Here is an 11,315-nt window from a genome sequence, read left to right as displayed (position 1 = left end):
ATCTGGCAATTGTCTTTATTCACAACGATTCGGGCGGTAGTTTATTATTCAAAAGGGGGCAAAAACATGTTCCGTCTACAATTGTGTATGAAAGGATTGACGATGCAACATACAGATACAAAGTAGAACTGAAAACATATTGCGAACAATAGAAACATATAGGATTGTCTGAATAAGAAATTATTTACCGACAAGTGCATAAGAAAAGTATTTGTGTATTGAACAGAAATTGCACTTGTTAAAAGTACCTACTGATGCAAATAAAATCTGTGCATATTAATGGCTGTGTAAATACATTAGAAACAAAACATAGTTAGTTTAAACAAAATGCCAAAGTTGGGTATTAAACGATATAGTACGAATGAAAGAATCCACCAGTCAATTGGATCACCAAATGTCACACCCAGTGAAATACTTTCATCAGATGTAGAATTGTGTATCCTTATGATCTAAACGAAGTTTGCAACATAAAAGTGCTTAAGCAGTTATAAATAGCAATAAATACAAAATAACAACACTTTTTAGAAACTTTACATTTTCTTTTCATCACTGGTGGCAGTGACCATCAACAGCTTTTGAACAAAGATTGAGATTTTTCCAACACCAGTCATCTGCACGTACCCACGTTGCAACAAACAGAAGATCAGGTAAAATGTTACGGCCAGAATAATTGAAAGACCATATAGGATTTGTGGGCGGAACAGAAGTGGAACCAAAACACAGTAAAAGCCAAACACAGTGGCCAGAACTGCTGTTACTTTGTAGACCTATAAAAATGAAGGGTAATTAAATCACATTTTACCATAAGTATTTAATAGTTAGTTTCAAAGGTTATTAAGTACATTTATTATTAAATAAAGTGAAATAAATCAAATATATGCTAATACCCTAAATTGCAAATACCTTATAAGGCCTTTTTACGTCTTTCATTTTCCACCTCAATATTAATACACCCAAGGCACAACCACTTCGAAATGCCCACAATGTAAAAATGACAGCTTTAAGCAATATGTCAATATTACTAGGAATAAGCATCAGTGAAGTTAAAGCAGTAAGAAACAGCAAGGCGGGAACGGGTGAAAAGCAGTTGATATGAATCATTGAGAGAACCTAGGAAAATATTTTGTTGTGAGTTTTGTTAATAAAATGGTAAAAAGGTATATTCCAGGCTCCAGCCCAGAATTGATCACAGTAATTAACCACTTTTTAGAATTTATATCATGGGACTCTGTTATCCTAACTTGTATTATATACTAGAAGATGCCAAAATTGCTGTTACAAAATCCATGAAGGTAATTTTATTTGCACAATACAAGTAATATGATTTGAACTTTGGTTCAGGAGACATACTGTACATACCTCAGGCATAAAACCCATTCTTGCAGCAACAAATGGCATCCGTCCAACAGTCAAGAAACCAACATTGATTGAACCGATTAATGACAAACATACACCAGTTGTTACAGCATAAGTTAGCAGAGGATGGATTTTCGCAGCGAAGCTCACAGCAACAGCATTTGACCCCAGCATTTCTTTTTCACTAAGGACTGCAAATAACAATTATGGTGGAAATAAAGAAGTCTTAACTTGTATATTACATCGATACAAGCAAATAAACTTTACTAACCGGCAAAATAAGACAAATTTACAGCAACATACAATCCCATTACAAACAAAACAGAAAGAATTATAATTTTTGGCAATGTTTTTTTTGGTTTCTTTACTTCTTCAGTAATGTAAGTCAGGTTATCGAACCCATCATATGCCCATAGAGCTTGAAATATAGCAAGGCTGAAGTTTGCTATATCAGGGGCAGTATGAACTGAAGCATAGAGTCTAAAAGGAAACATGATAATGTGTACATACATAATAAAGTAAAAAATATACTAAGTCTAAAAGCATATATATATAATAAAGTCTTAAAGGAAATATATTAAAGACGAAAATGATACATTATAAAGTCTAAAAGAACAATTAATAAATTCTAAAAGGATGCATTATCTAGAGGGATGTATAATAGAGTCCAAAAGGATACATATTAAAAGGCTACTTTATAAAATATGGAAGCTATACAAAAACATACTCACGTGTTTAACACTGAAACATCATTTGAAATATTTAAAGTTTTTGATGAGTACACAATACTGCTAGAAAGTGAGTGTTGAAAGTTAGCAACAAATAAAGAACTATCGGATATCAACATTATAAGTCCCATGGTTGATATGAGAACTAGTGCTGCTACTTTTCCGACAGTGCACCATACCTGTAATTGTATACACTTGGTAATTAGAATGGGAAATTGCACTTTCAATATAGCACATGTTAGAGTAAGTTGTATATAGGCCTGTTAATATATGAAACATAAGTATAAGCAATTTTTGCTTAATGTTAGTAAAAATTAGTAACAAAAGATGTTTGCAGAGTAGTAGTTTTCTATGAGGGTTTATTGTTACCAAAAGCTAAATTAAGAATTTTAGCAGTTTACCTGTATTTTAAGAGCAAACTTTACACGGGTCATATTGCACACCAACAAAAGAAACATGATCGAACACCCAATCAACTTCGACTGGAGCTTTGATTCTGAGCCACATTGTCCGGTTAGCACTTTGATTGCATTGGATATATAATCCCTGCAAATAAGACACAATTAAAGTCTCAGGTAATAATAAGAATTATAAATTACTTACCCTAAAGCTATAACTTGCACAGCAGAACCTTGAGGAGTTGCCGAAACCAACAAAATCCACAAATATACAAAACAAACAGCATCACCATACGCTGCTTTTAGGTATGCTGCAGTACCGCCAGATTCTGGCAGCAATGTGGCAAGCTCACAGTAACACAGAGCCATTAACATTGAAATTATGCCACCTATTATCCAAATTATTATACTCATAGTCATGTCCCCATTGCAGTATCCTAAAATTCCAGTTGGGACAATGAAAATTCCTGACCCAATCATAGACCCCACAACAATACTCGCCCCATCCAGCACTCCAACCGTCCTTTTTAGCTTAATTGACTTGTCATCATTGCTTGGTGACTTTGATGCATCAGTTAAAACGTGAATTTCTTCATCATCAGATACATTTTCAAGCTTTTTGTACCGTACTGATGCCATTTAAACAATGGAGACTCACCTATTAAATAAAACACAAATTTTGGGCAAGAATGAGGCTCTATTTCTATTTCCTAGTAATACCACTATACGAACAACAAAAATACTACAACCAATGCACGAATTCACATGTTATGTCAATATGCTCAGCTGGCAACAACTGAAGCATAACGGGAAGATTAAAAGCCAAAGTATAATCCATTGAATGCTACCATTAATTTTTTAAACCTTAATTATAAATGGTATTAATAAAATACTACGTAAAAATCCCGTTGCATCACTCTTAAGAATGATTTAAAACTTTGAGGGTGGAAATAAAATTTACACAATTAACACCGCTGTCGCCAGAGAGTTGCATAGTTACCTTGGCAACAAGTCGCCATAACTTAATGCTGGTTTGTAGGAAATTGTGTAAACATTTTGTTGCTAGACTATAATTTTACGGCTAGATTGTCTGGGAATTGAACAAAATGTACAAGCTTGATATTCCGCTAGACCTCAAAGAGGCTGCTGCTATAGAACGCAGGCGCAAGCTGGAAAAAGAACGTCAGAACAGAATTTTTAACTCGAAAATACGAACCATTGGGGTAAGTCACCTGCTATCATTAAAATATAGTTTTATAAAACACCGGAAACGAGTTTTAATATTCTATCTTTTATAATAGGTTGACTTAGATTCGCTTACGCAACAAGTAAATGATCGAAAAATACGTGAAGACACCGAGCGTGCCAGAGATGAGTCTTTCAGTAAGTAATGCACGATGATATACATTAAACAAAAATCATCTCCATTTACAAATATTAAAGTTATCAAACATCGTTTTAGTGTCGGACATGGTTCGGAACGACAAGATCGTGATGATGTTGCAGAAGAGACAGGAGCACGACATTCATAATCTTGAAAAGTCATTGAATGAGTTTCGTGATCGATACCAAAGACCGGAGACAAGAAAGGAGTTTGATTTGTATGATCCTGATGGTAAAAAGAAGGACAAACCAGCCAGGTGTGTCTGGGTTGTGCTGATTAAAATAAAATATGAAAAAAAAAATTACAAACTAAGTTTCATATGTGCTGGCAACTTGTAAGCTGGCACGAGGTCTATGAAACACAACACCTGTGTCATAAGACTTCCATTTTCGTTATGTGAGGATAAAGAAAGTCACATTCATTCTTTGATAAACCTAATATACATCACAAATGTATATTTATTTGCATAAAACGTAAATATTAGAAGGACAAACCAGCTAGTTTTGTGGGAAAACTATAACAGTATAACACTGATGTTCATTAGTAGTAAACTTTTTTAGGTTAAAGTTAGTTTTTTTTTAAGGACTGTTGTTTTGCTGGTAATTTCCTTCTCTTCAGTGTTTAAGTAAATTTGAACCACATTACTGTATTTAAAAAAATAAGCCAAGTGTATCAAGTTTGGCTTGTTTTCCAGGGTAACTGATGATGATCCGAGATGTGGATTGTCAAGCATGCAGAAGTTTGAGGGAGAAGACTTGAACTTTAAGGTTGACAGACATAACATAACTTTTATTTATGTCTTTAAAAACAAAACCGAAGATCATATAAAAATAACAAAGATAAGGGAATCAACAGCAAAACAAAAGTTACTAAATTTAAAACACACCATAGATAAAAGTGTGGGAAAGAGTGTTAGTTAAAAGGCGTGTCTGTTGCACCAAATCAAATACAATAGTTTGGTATATATAGTAGGGTGGGGTAAGATGGGACACCTTTAGCACATAATATCCAAATATCCTGATCTTGTTTTAAACAATTAACAATGGTTTATGGGAGTTGTGAGGATATAGTTTTATAATTTTTTGAATGTTCTGTGTTTACTACCATATTGGGCGAGATAATAGAACGAAAAGGTGTCCCATCTTCCCCCACCCGACTATAACTATATATAACCAGTTTTTAGTTTTCGATGTAATAAACAGGCAAGAAGGTCGCTGCAGAATGAACAATTACGAGAATGGTCACTGAAGCAAAAGAAAGACAAAGAAGATGCAATGGCACAGCAGAAGCAAGCTGGTGAAATATATTAAATTTGTCTTATACTTTTGTTGTTAGATTAAATGTTGGGCATATTTTGGGTTAATTTGACTAAACATACTACGATCTATATATACAACATAATCTATGCCTTGAGTAAAAGTTTGTGTATGTTTAACATCTACATACATTTACAACAGACAAACTACATGATATGAAACGAATTGAGCTTGATCAGCGGGCCATGGAGCTTGAAACAGCGGAGAGAGAATGTAGACGACAGATTGAAGTCACAACTAAAGAGTTCAATCTTGCTCAGGTATTAATATTTGTTCATCTTCATAAAGCTGACACATAAATATCGTTAATCCGGCTCATAGATGTAATAGGTATGTGTGCGACACCCTATGTTTTAGCATCTTGTTTATTTTTACATTTTTACCTTAAAGTAAGTTTTACGCTTCCATTAGGTGTTTATACAAACTTTAAGTGCAAATATACTTCATTCATTACATTTATCAACTAAGTTTCTGGCGTTTAACAATTATAGGTGTAACAGGATTTTGTATTACCAGATAAAAGAAAGAAAGGAGAAGGAAAACCTTCAGCATCGCAATGAACAAGATGACAACTTTACTGAAATATCAAACCATGTATTTGGTGACATGCTCACGGAAAATCCAGCAGTTGCTTCAAGTGCTTTCGGTTCCCACAGGTATTACTATGCATGTCAATCTTAGAGTTAGCCTGTAAAACTAAATGAATGAATGAATGAATGAATGTAACTTGCTTTATCCTTAAGTGGTCCGAAACGACAGTCATTATAACACAGGGGTTCTGTTTTATACACTGCGTGCCAGCTTACGACTTACCACGTTTGTACTTTTGTAAATGGACCAATGGTGTTGTTGTTTACAGAGTGATCCCTGATCGATGGAAGGGAATGAGTCCAGCACAGTTGGAGGAAATACGAAGAATCCAGGAACAACAGAGACAAGAAAAGAGGGTATTGTAGTGTTTTTTAACTTTGATTTATTGATGGGATTGTGTAAATATATGTTTCAAAAATACGAATCATTAATCAAAACACAGCGTCTTGCAGTTCTCCGATTTTTTTTAGTTCAATTAAACAAAAAAAAACACTTTTTAAACAGAGATTGCGTGAAGAGGAATGGCAAAGAGACATGGAGTGGGACAGACAAAGGATAAACGTGGCCAAAGCTGGCACGATATTGGAACAACGCCATGGAAGATTGCAAGAGGAGATTAGGAAAGAACAGGACAGCGCTAATGTTCACCTTTCTGCTGAACAAAAGGCTCAGTAAGTAACGAGTGTCAACTAATTGTCTGTTTGTAAGGTTTTAGTATCATTCCATGATATGGTAGGAAACTTCACATAAATGTATGTGTTTCAGCATAGTAGTTGTTGCCAGTTTCGTAGAATTTTTTTACACACCCGATATATTATTTTTGATATGTATTCCTTTTGTTTTAAGCTGTTTTTGTTTCCATAAAAATTTTTTGCACTGTACAAACACCCGATAAACAAATTTGTCGAAGTTGTTTTTTTTATTTCCGCAGACTTATTTATACTCTTTTATCCCTATGGCCATAAAACTGACACCAAAGTACTTCAATACATTTAATACCCATTACTTACCTTCAATTGCAGCAAAAACTTTCTCAACAAAGAAGTTTACATCAATCCACCAACTGCTCAATACTTTGCTCAGTTCAACACTTCAAGCCGATAAACTCTTGTCCTTATTTTCCTTTTAACTATAGCTGGTGTTTTAGTAAAAGTTAATTATTGCAATACATGCAGGATTGTAAATCTACTGATTAACACTCTGCATGTATATCAGCATAATATTAAAAAGGTTTAAAAATCGCTGTGTATGTATATAAATTTAAGGAACCATAATAAAACGTTGTTTTGTAAGTGTTGAAGAGATGTAATTTAAACAACAAAATCAAGATATAAATATAAAGTAAGACACGAAACAAAAAGAAGAAGTTTTACCGGTCAAGTTACTAATTTCATATAAAAACACGGTTGTTTGTTTTTGCAGTATAGGTCAAAAATATCAGTTAGGATTTTATATAACAAGAAGTTTTACCAGTACAGTTACTTATTTCAAATTATGTTTTTTGCAGTTTAAAAACTATTTCAAAATTGTCAGTTAAGATTTTAATTACCAGTTTCATTTACCAGTTAAAATTAAAACTGAATCTGAGAAGTTAATCAATTATAAACCACTATATTGCACACTGTGCAATACTACACAAGCATCATCACTAAGTGCTACTACATAAATAAGATAAACAAAACAGTCTTAATAGGTTTTTCATGTAGATAAAATAAAGTGGAACTGAGAGAAAGAGAAATAAATAAGTACAGTGGAGTGCATAGCATATATGAATGGATTTTCAAATGCATCTTAGCACATCAAAACTGTGACAAGCAATATGGCAAATTTAAAATGCCTTAACAACAGGAGTCATGCTGTGCTTGTCAAAAATGGTGCTGACTATGAAAAAGTTGTTGTATGGAAAACTGTTTAAGATGGAGTCCAGAATGCAATAACACTCGTTGCATGACCAACATACATAAACAACCTGGGTGTTGGGGTAATGAGCTAAAGATGCCCTAAATCTCAGATATCCGACAAGGACCTTAGCCATATAGATTACATTACAATGTAGCTTTGCAATGTATCACAGATCAATCAGACCATTATTTCTTAATGATAAGATTGAGTTTGCGATTATCCTTGCTGTTGTTCGTTGGTATCCTCCTGAAGTAAGCATTACTATGGGAATTCCTCTTCCTTTGGCTAATGCAAATACTATCTCATCACGTTTCACAATACCCTGTTGAAAATAAATATAACTGTGATAAATTCTCTAAATCTTTTGGTGTGTTTTAGGACATCAATATTTTGTTTTAATGTGGTTATCAATATTTTAATAATTAACATCTTAGTAAACTTAATGCATACTTAACAACTTCAATACATATATTATTAAATAACCTCTGCTGATATATTAAGACGTCCGAGTTGGTCTCCTTGCAAAATATCAGTCCCTGCATTGTACACAATGAGTTGTGGATTAAATTCACCGATAGATTCGGTTAAATGGGATTTTACAAGAGGGAGATAGGTCTGATCATCAACTCCACTTGTAAGTTCGACTTTCCTGAATAAAATAAGTTTTGAGATATTTCTTAACAGTTTAAGACAGCGGTGTGCAACCTTTAAAATATGAGGTACGGGTATAAATTACAGGGGGACTGCGGGCCCAAAGTTATTTAACATAGACTTGTAGGACCAGGAATAGTTTCCTTTTGTCTTTGATCTTGTGATATTAAAAGGGGGTTATCTCCTTGCAGAAATATAAGGTTCAGACGAATAAATTTCTGAAGTAAAACTTTTAAATTTATTGTCATACTAAATAAAATGAGTAAAAGTATGCAACTGACTTGGCAGTATAGGAGAAGGAATACTATTACAAAATCTGAAAAACTGAGACCATGAGGCTAAAACATGCATAAATCCTGGGGACCAATGCCCATGCTACAGTATATAAGACATTAGACCTGTAAAATACAGAGCTAGGTGTATTTTTAGTAAATATTCCATCTTTTTAACAAATTTAAAAATAATGGAACCTTAGACAACAGCCAAAAGGTGTACAATTTTTTTAAAAATTATTTAAAATTTAAAACTATGCTTAAACACTGCAGTAACCTTTTAATTCCTCGCTTAGCATAACCGTCATGAGGATAGATATTGCGATTATAAACATCCATTACAAACACACGATCGTCGAACATGAAATCTCGGGCGTAACCATTTCCCTGGTGTGCGTCTAGGTCAACCACCATAACTCGCTTGATGGCATCAAATTTCGCAAAAACAAACTGCAAAAAATGGTATTTAATACAAATAATACAATTGTGCATGAGATTGTGATTTATGAGCGACCATTGACAAGGTGTAAAATATATTTTGTAATTTAATATAAAATGCTTTTAACATTTACACTGATAATTCATTTTTAAGTATTTTAAGGTTTTATTCTCACCAGTATTATTTACAATATGCGTAAACTTATTAAAACGCAGGGCAGGCAGCGAAATTAGACACACACTCCCTGCCACCCCAGGTTTTGAATACATGGTTGTAAAAAGATGGTGTAAGAACACCAGAATATCGCTACACTCACCTTTATTAATAAAGTGATGTCTGCATAGGCACAGAAGCCGCCACCCCGGTCACCAGAGCAATGGTGGAACCCTCCACCAATGTTGATTGCCCACCCTCTTTCTATTGCAAGTTTCCCAGCAAGGACACTGCCACCAGTTTGTAGACGAAGGGGAAGAAGCACTTTTCGTTGCACAATGAAGTTTGGAAGCAAAGCCACAGGTGGGACTTCAGTTATTCTCGCCACATTGGCGCTCCACTGTTGTTAGAAAGTAAAATAGAGTTATGGTTTATGGTTTAAACAGAAAGATTTCGTTAAGCTAATTTGACAATGATAGCAACATTACAGAAAGTGCAACGTGAAGCAAAAGCTTAATCATATTGATAGTTGTGCAATTGCAAATATTTTATTAAAGTCTCACTGAATAGAAATATGCAGCAAATTTTTATTATTCACGGATAATTGAACCTGAATAATTAAAACCTAACAACATTGCTGGTATCGTGGTATGTATTGCATATTTTAGTGAAAATGTATACAAGACTGAAAATGTGAAGTGAATGAATGTGGGGAAAAAATGGGCATGCCATGAAAAATTAAAACAAGTTGGCCTTTAAATCATGATGAAAAATCAATCATGACATGAAAATCAATACAACATTTCACACCATGCAAGCTGTTGCTATTCCACTTCCAAACCAGAGCAAACAAACTAACACACTATCTAAACAATTGCAGTCTATATGAGTTCTAAGTTTAAATACATGTCTTATTGGCTTGATGGCTTCTTCTAAAACGGCTATAACAGACTTATGGAACAAAGATAAAGGATTTACGATTGCTAAAAGTTTGTAAAATGCACTTTAAAAAAGTAAACATACATTTATTTTTAATATGTAATGCCAAGTGCTAAGCGGACATAGATGCATTCAAAAGTTAAAGAACCGCTATACTGCAACTATCAACAAAGGTCGTTACTGGCCATTTATAGCTAATAGCTTTCTTTTACTAAAAGCACTGCAGACTAATTACAAATTAGAACGCCAAATGGTATTGTGTACAGTGTATAGTGTACAAACTGTGTAAAAAACTACACAGTGCCATTTCTCATTTCATTACTACATTATTCCTACCTTACGAATGCCAGCAACAGATTTTTCCTTTAGCATAAGCAACAATAAGAATTGGTTAGTTGTAAGTATGGTATAATAGCCTTAACTATACACTCAAGTATAAGCGAATGCCTGAACAAGTTTGCAATGTTATAATATGATTTTTATTAATATTTTGAACCTGTTTATCCTATCATGCATTTGTTTTAAATAAAGTACTTCTAAACAAAAAGGTAAAAACAAACCAAAACAATGCGAATAAAAGTATAAATAAGCATTTGATAAATTAGACCCATACTATATAAAGGTATAAACCAAGCAGCATATAAATTAAGCATGTAATTAATGCATAATTAATGGGCTTACCTTTAAGCTGCTTAGATATTCCTTTGAATGCGCAATCAGTAGATCACGCTCTGTTGGCTCCAATGGTTGAAAATGTTGGTTGTTTTGAAGTAACTTGTCATCTGTAATAAACCAAACTATGCTAAAAATTCACTATATTTTTGCATATTTACCTGCCCAGTGCCAAAGTTAGTATAGACCAAGTTAGGAAACGGCGCTCGTGTCCGCCATTACGGAGCCCACAGAGCGTGATTCGCCTGTACAAATGCATGGTCGACATGTGTTCATTTAGTTCTTGTAAGCGATACAAAGCTAGAAAACACGTATAGCGGTTGTTTTAACATTTAAAATATAATTTCTAATATAAATCTTGTTATACAATATAAAATCTAGGAATTAATGTGGAGTAAATTAATATTTTGACTGGTTTTCGGCGTACAGTGTGGTTAACAGGATACTTTACGTTGGCGNTAAGACTAGCAGCAATCAGCTTAGTTTACATAATAGTATATGATCATACCTACAA

The 11,315-nt window shown here is 33.8% G+C and overlaps 3 protein-coding genes across 4 annotated transcripts in view; 1 reads left to right on the top strand and 2 right to left on the bottom strand.

The window, feature by feature from the left end:
• LOC100178167 (Y+L amino acid transporter 2-like) lies at positions 1-6,802 on the bottom strand. Of its 2 annotated transcripts, XM_026840382.1 has the most exons (9): positions 6,784-6,802; positions 2,688-3,140; positions 2,486-2,630; positions 2,088-2,263; positions 1,628-1,836; positions 1,360-1,547; positions 904-1,110; positions 535-767; positions 1-449 (listed from the first exon to the last, which is right to left on the bottom strand). In XM_026840382.1, exons 2-9 carry the CDS (start codon positions 3,119-3,121, stop codon positions 443-445), a joined length of 1,599 nt encoding a protein of 532 aa, XP_026696183.1. In that variant the 5' UTR covers positions 3,122-3,140; positions 6,784-6,802; the 3' UTR covers positions 1-442. The 2 variants fall into 2 exon arrangements, with proteins under 2 accessions (XP_026696183.1, XP_002121410.4); XM_002121374.5 differs by lacking the exon at positions 6,784-6,802 and having other exon boundaries at positions 2,688-3,388.
• Positions 3,560-7,065, top strand: pf-rib (protofilament ribbon protein). The gene is given in 10 exon segments (NM_001032590.1): positions 3,560-3,705; positions 3,784-3,865; positions 3,945-4,122; positions 4,561-4,633; positions 5,069-5,162; positions 5,324-5,442; positions 5,699-5,838; positions 6,042-6,129; positions 6,278-6,444; positions 6,796-7,065. Coding segments are annotated over 10 exon segments (1,140 nt in total). The 5' UTR covers positions 3,560-3,588; the 3' UTR covers positions 6,878-7,065.
• LOC100180537 (histone deacetylase 11) overlaps positions 7,063-11,315 on the bottom strand; it is a gene marked incomplete in the record, with an annotated part of 4,471 nt that continues 218 nt past the window's right edge. The window contains 5 exon segments of the mRNA XM_009863762.3: positions 7,063-7,997; positions 8,159-8,324; positions 8,876-9,048; positions 9,354-9,590; positions 10,811-10,911. Of these exon segments, the coding sequence (XP_009862064.1) occupies positions 7,842-7,997; positions 8,159-8,324; positions 8,876-9,048; positions 9,354-9,590; positions 10,811-10,911 (833 nt within the window).

Source organism: Ciona intestinalis, unplaced genomic scaffold (assembly GCF_000224145.3).
Source record: "Ciona intestinalis unplaced genomic scaffold, KH HT001233.1, whole genome shotgun sequence".
Lineage (NCBI taxonomy): Eukaryota > Metazoa > Chordata > Ascidiacea > Phlebobranchia > Cionidae > Ciona > Ciona intestinalis.
This window is presented reverse-complemented; position numbering and strand designations above follow the sequence as displayed.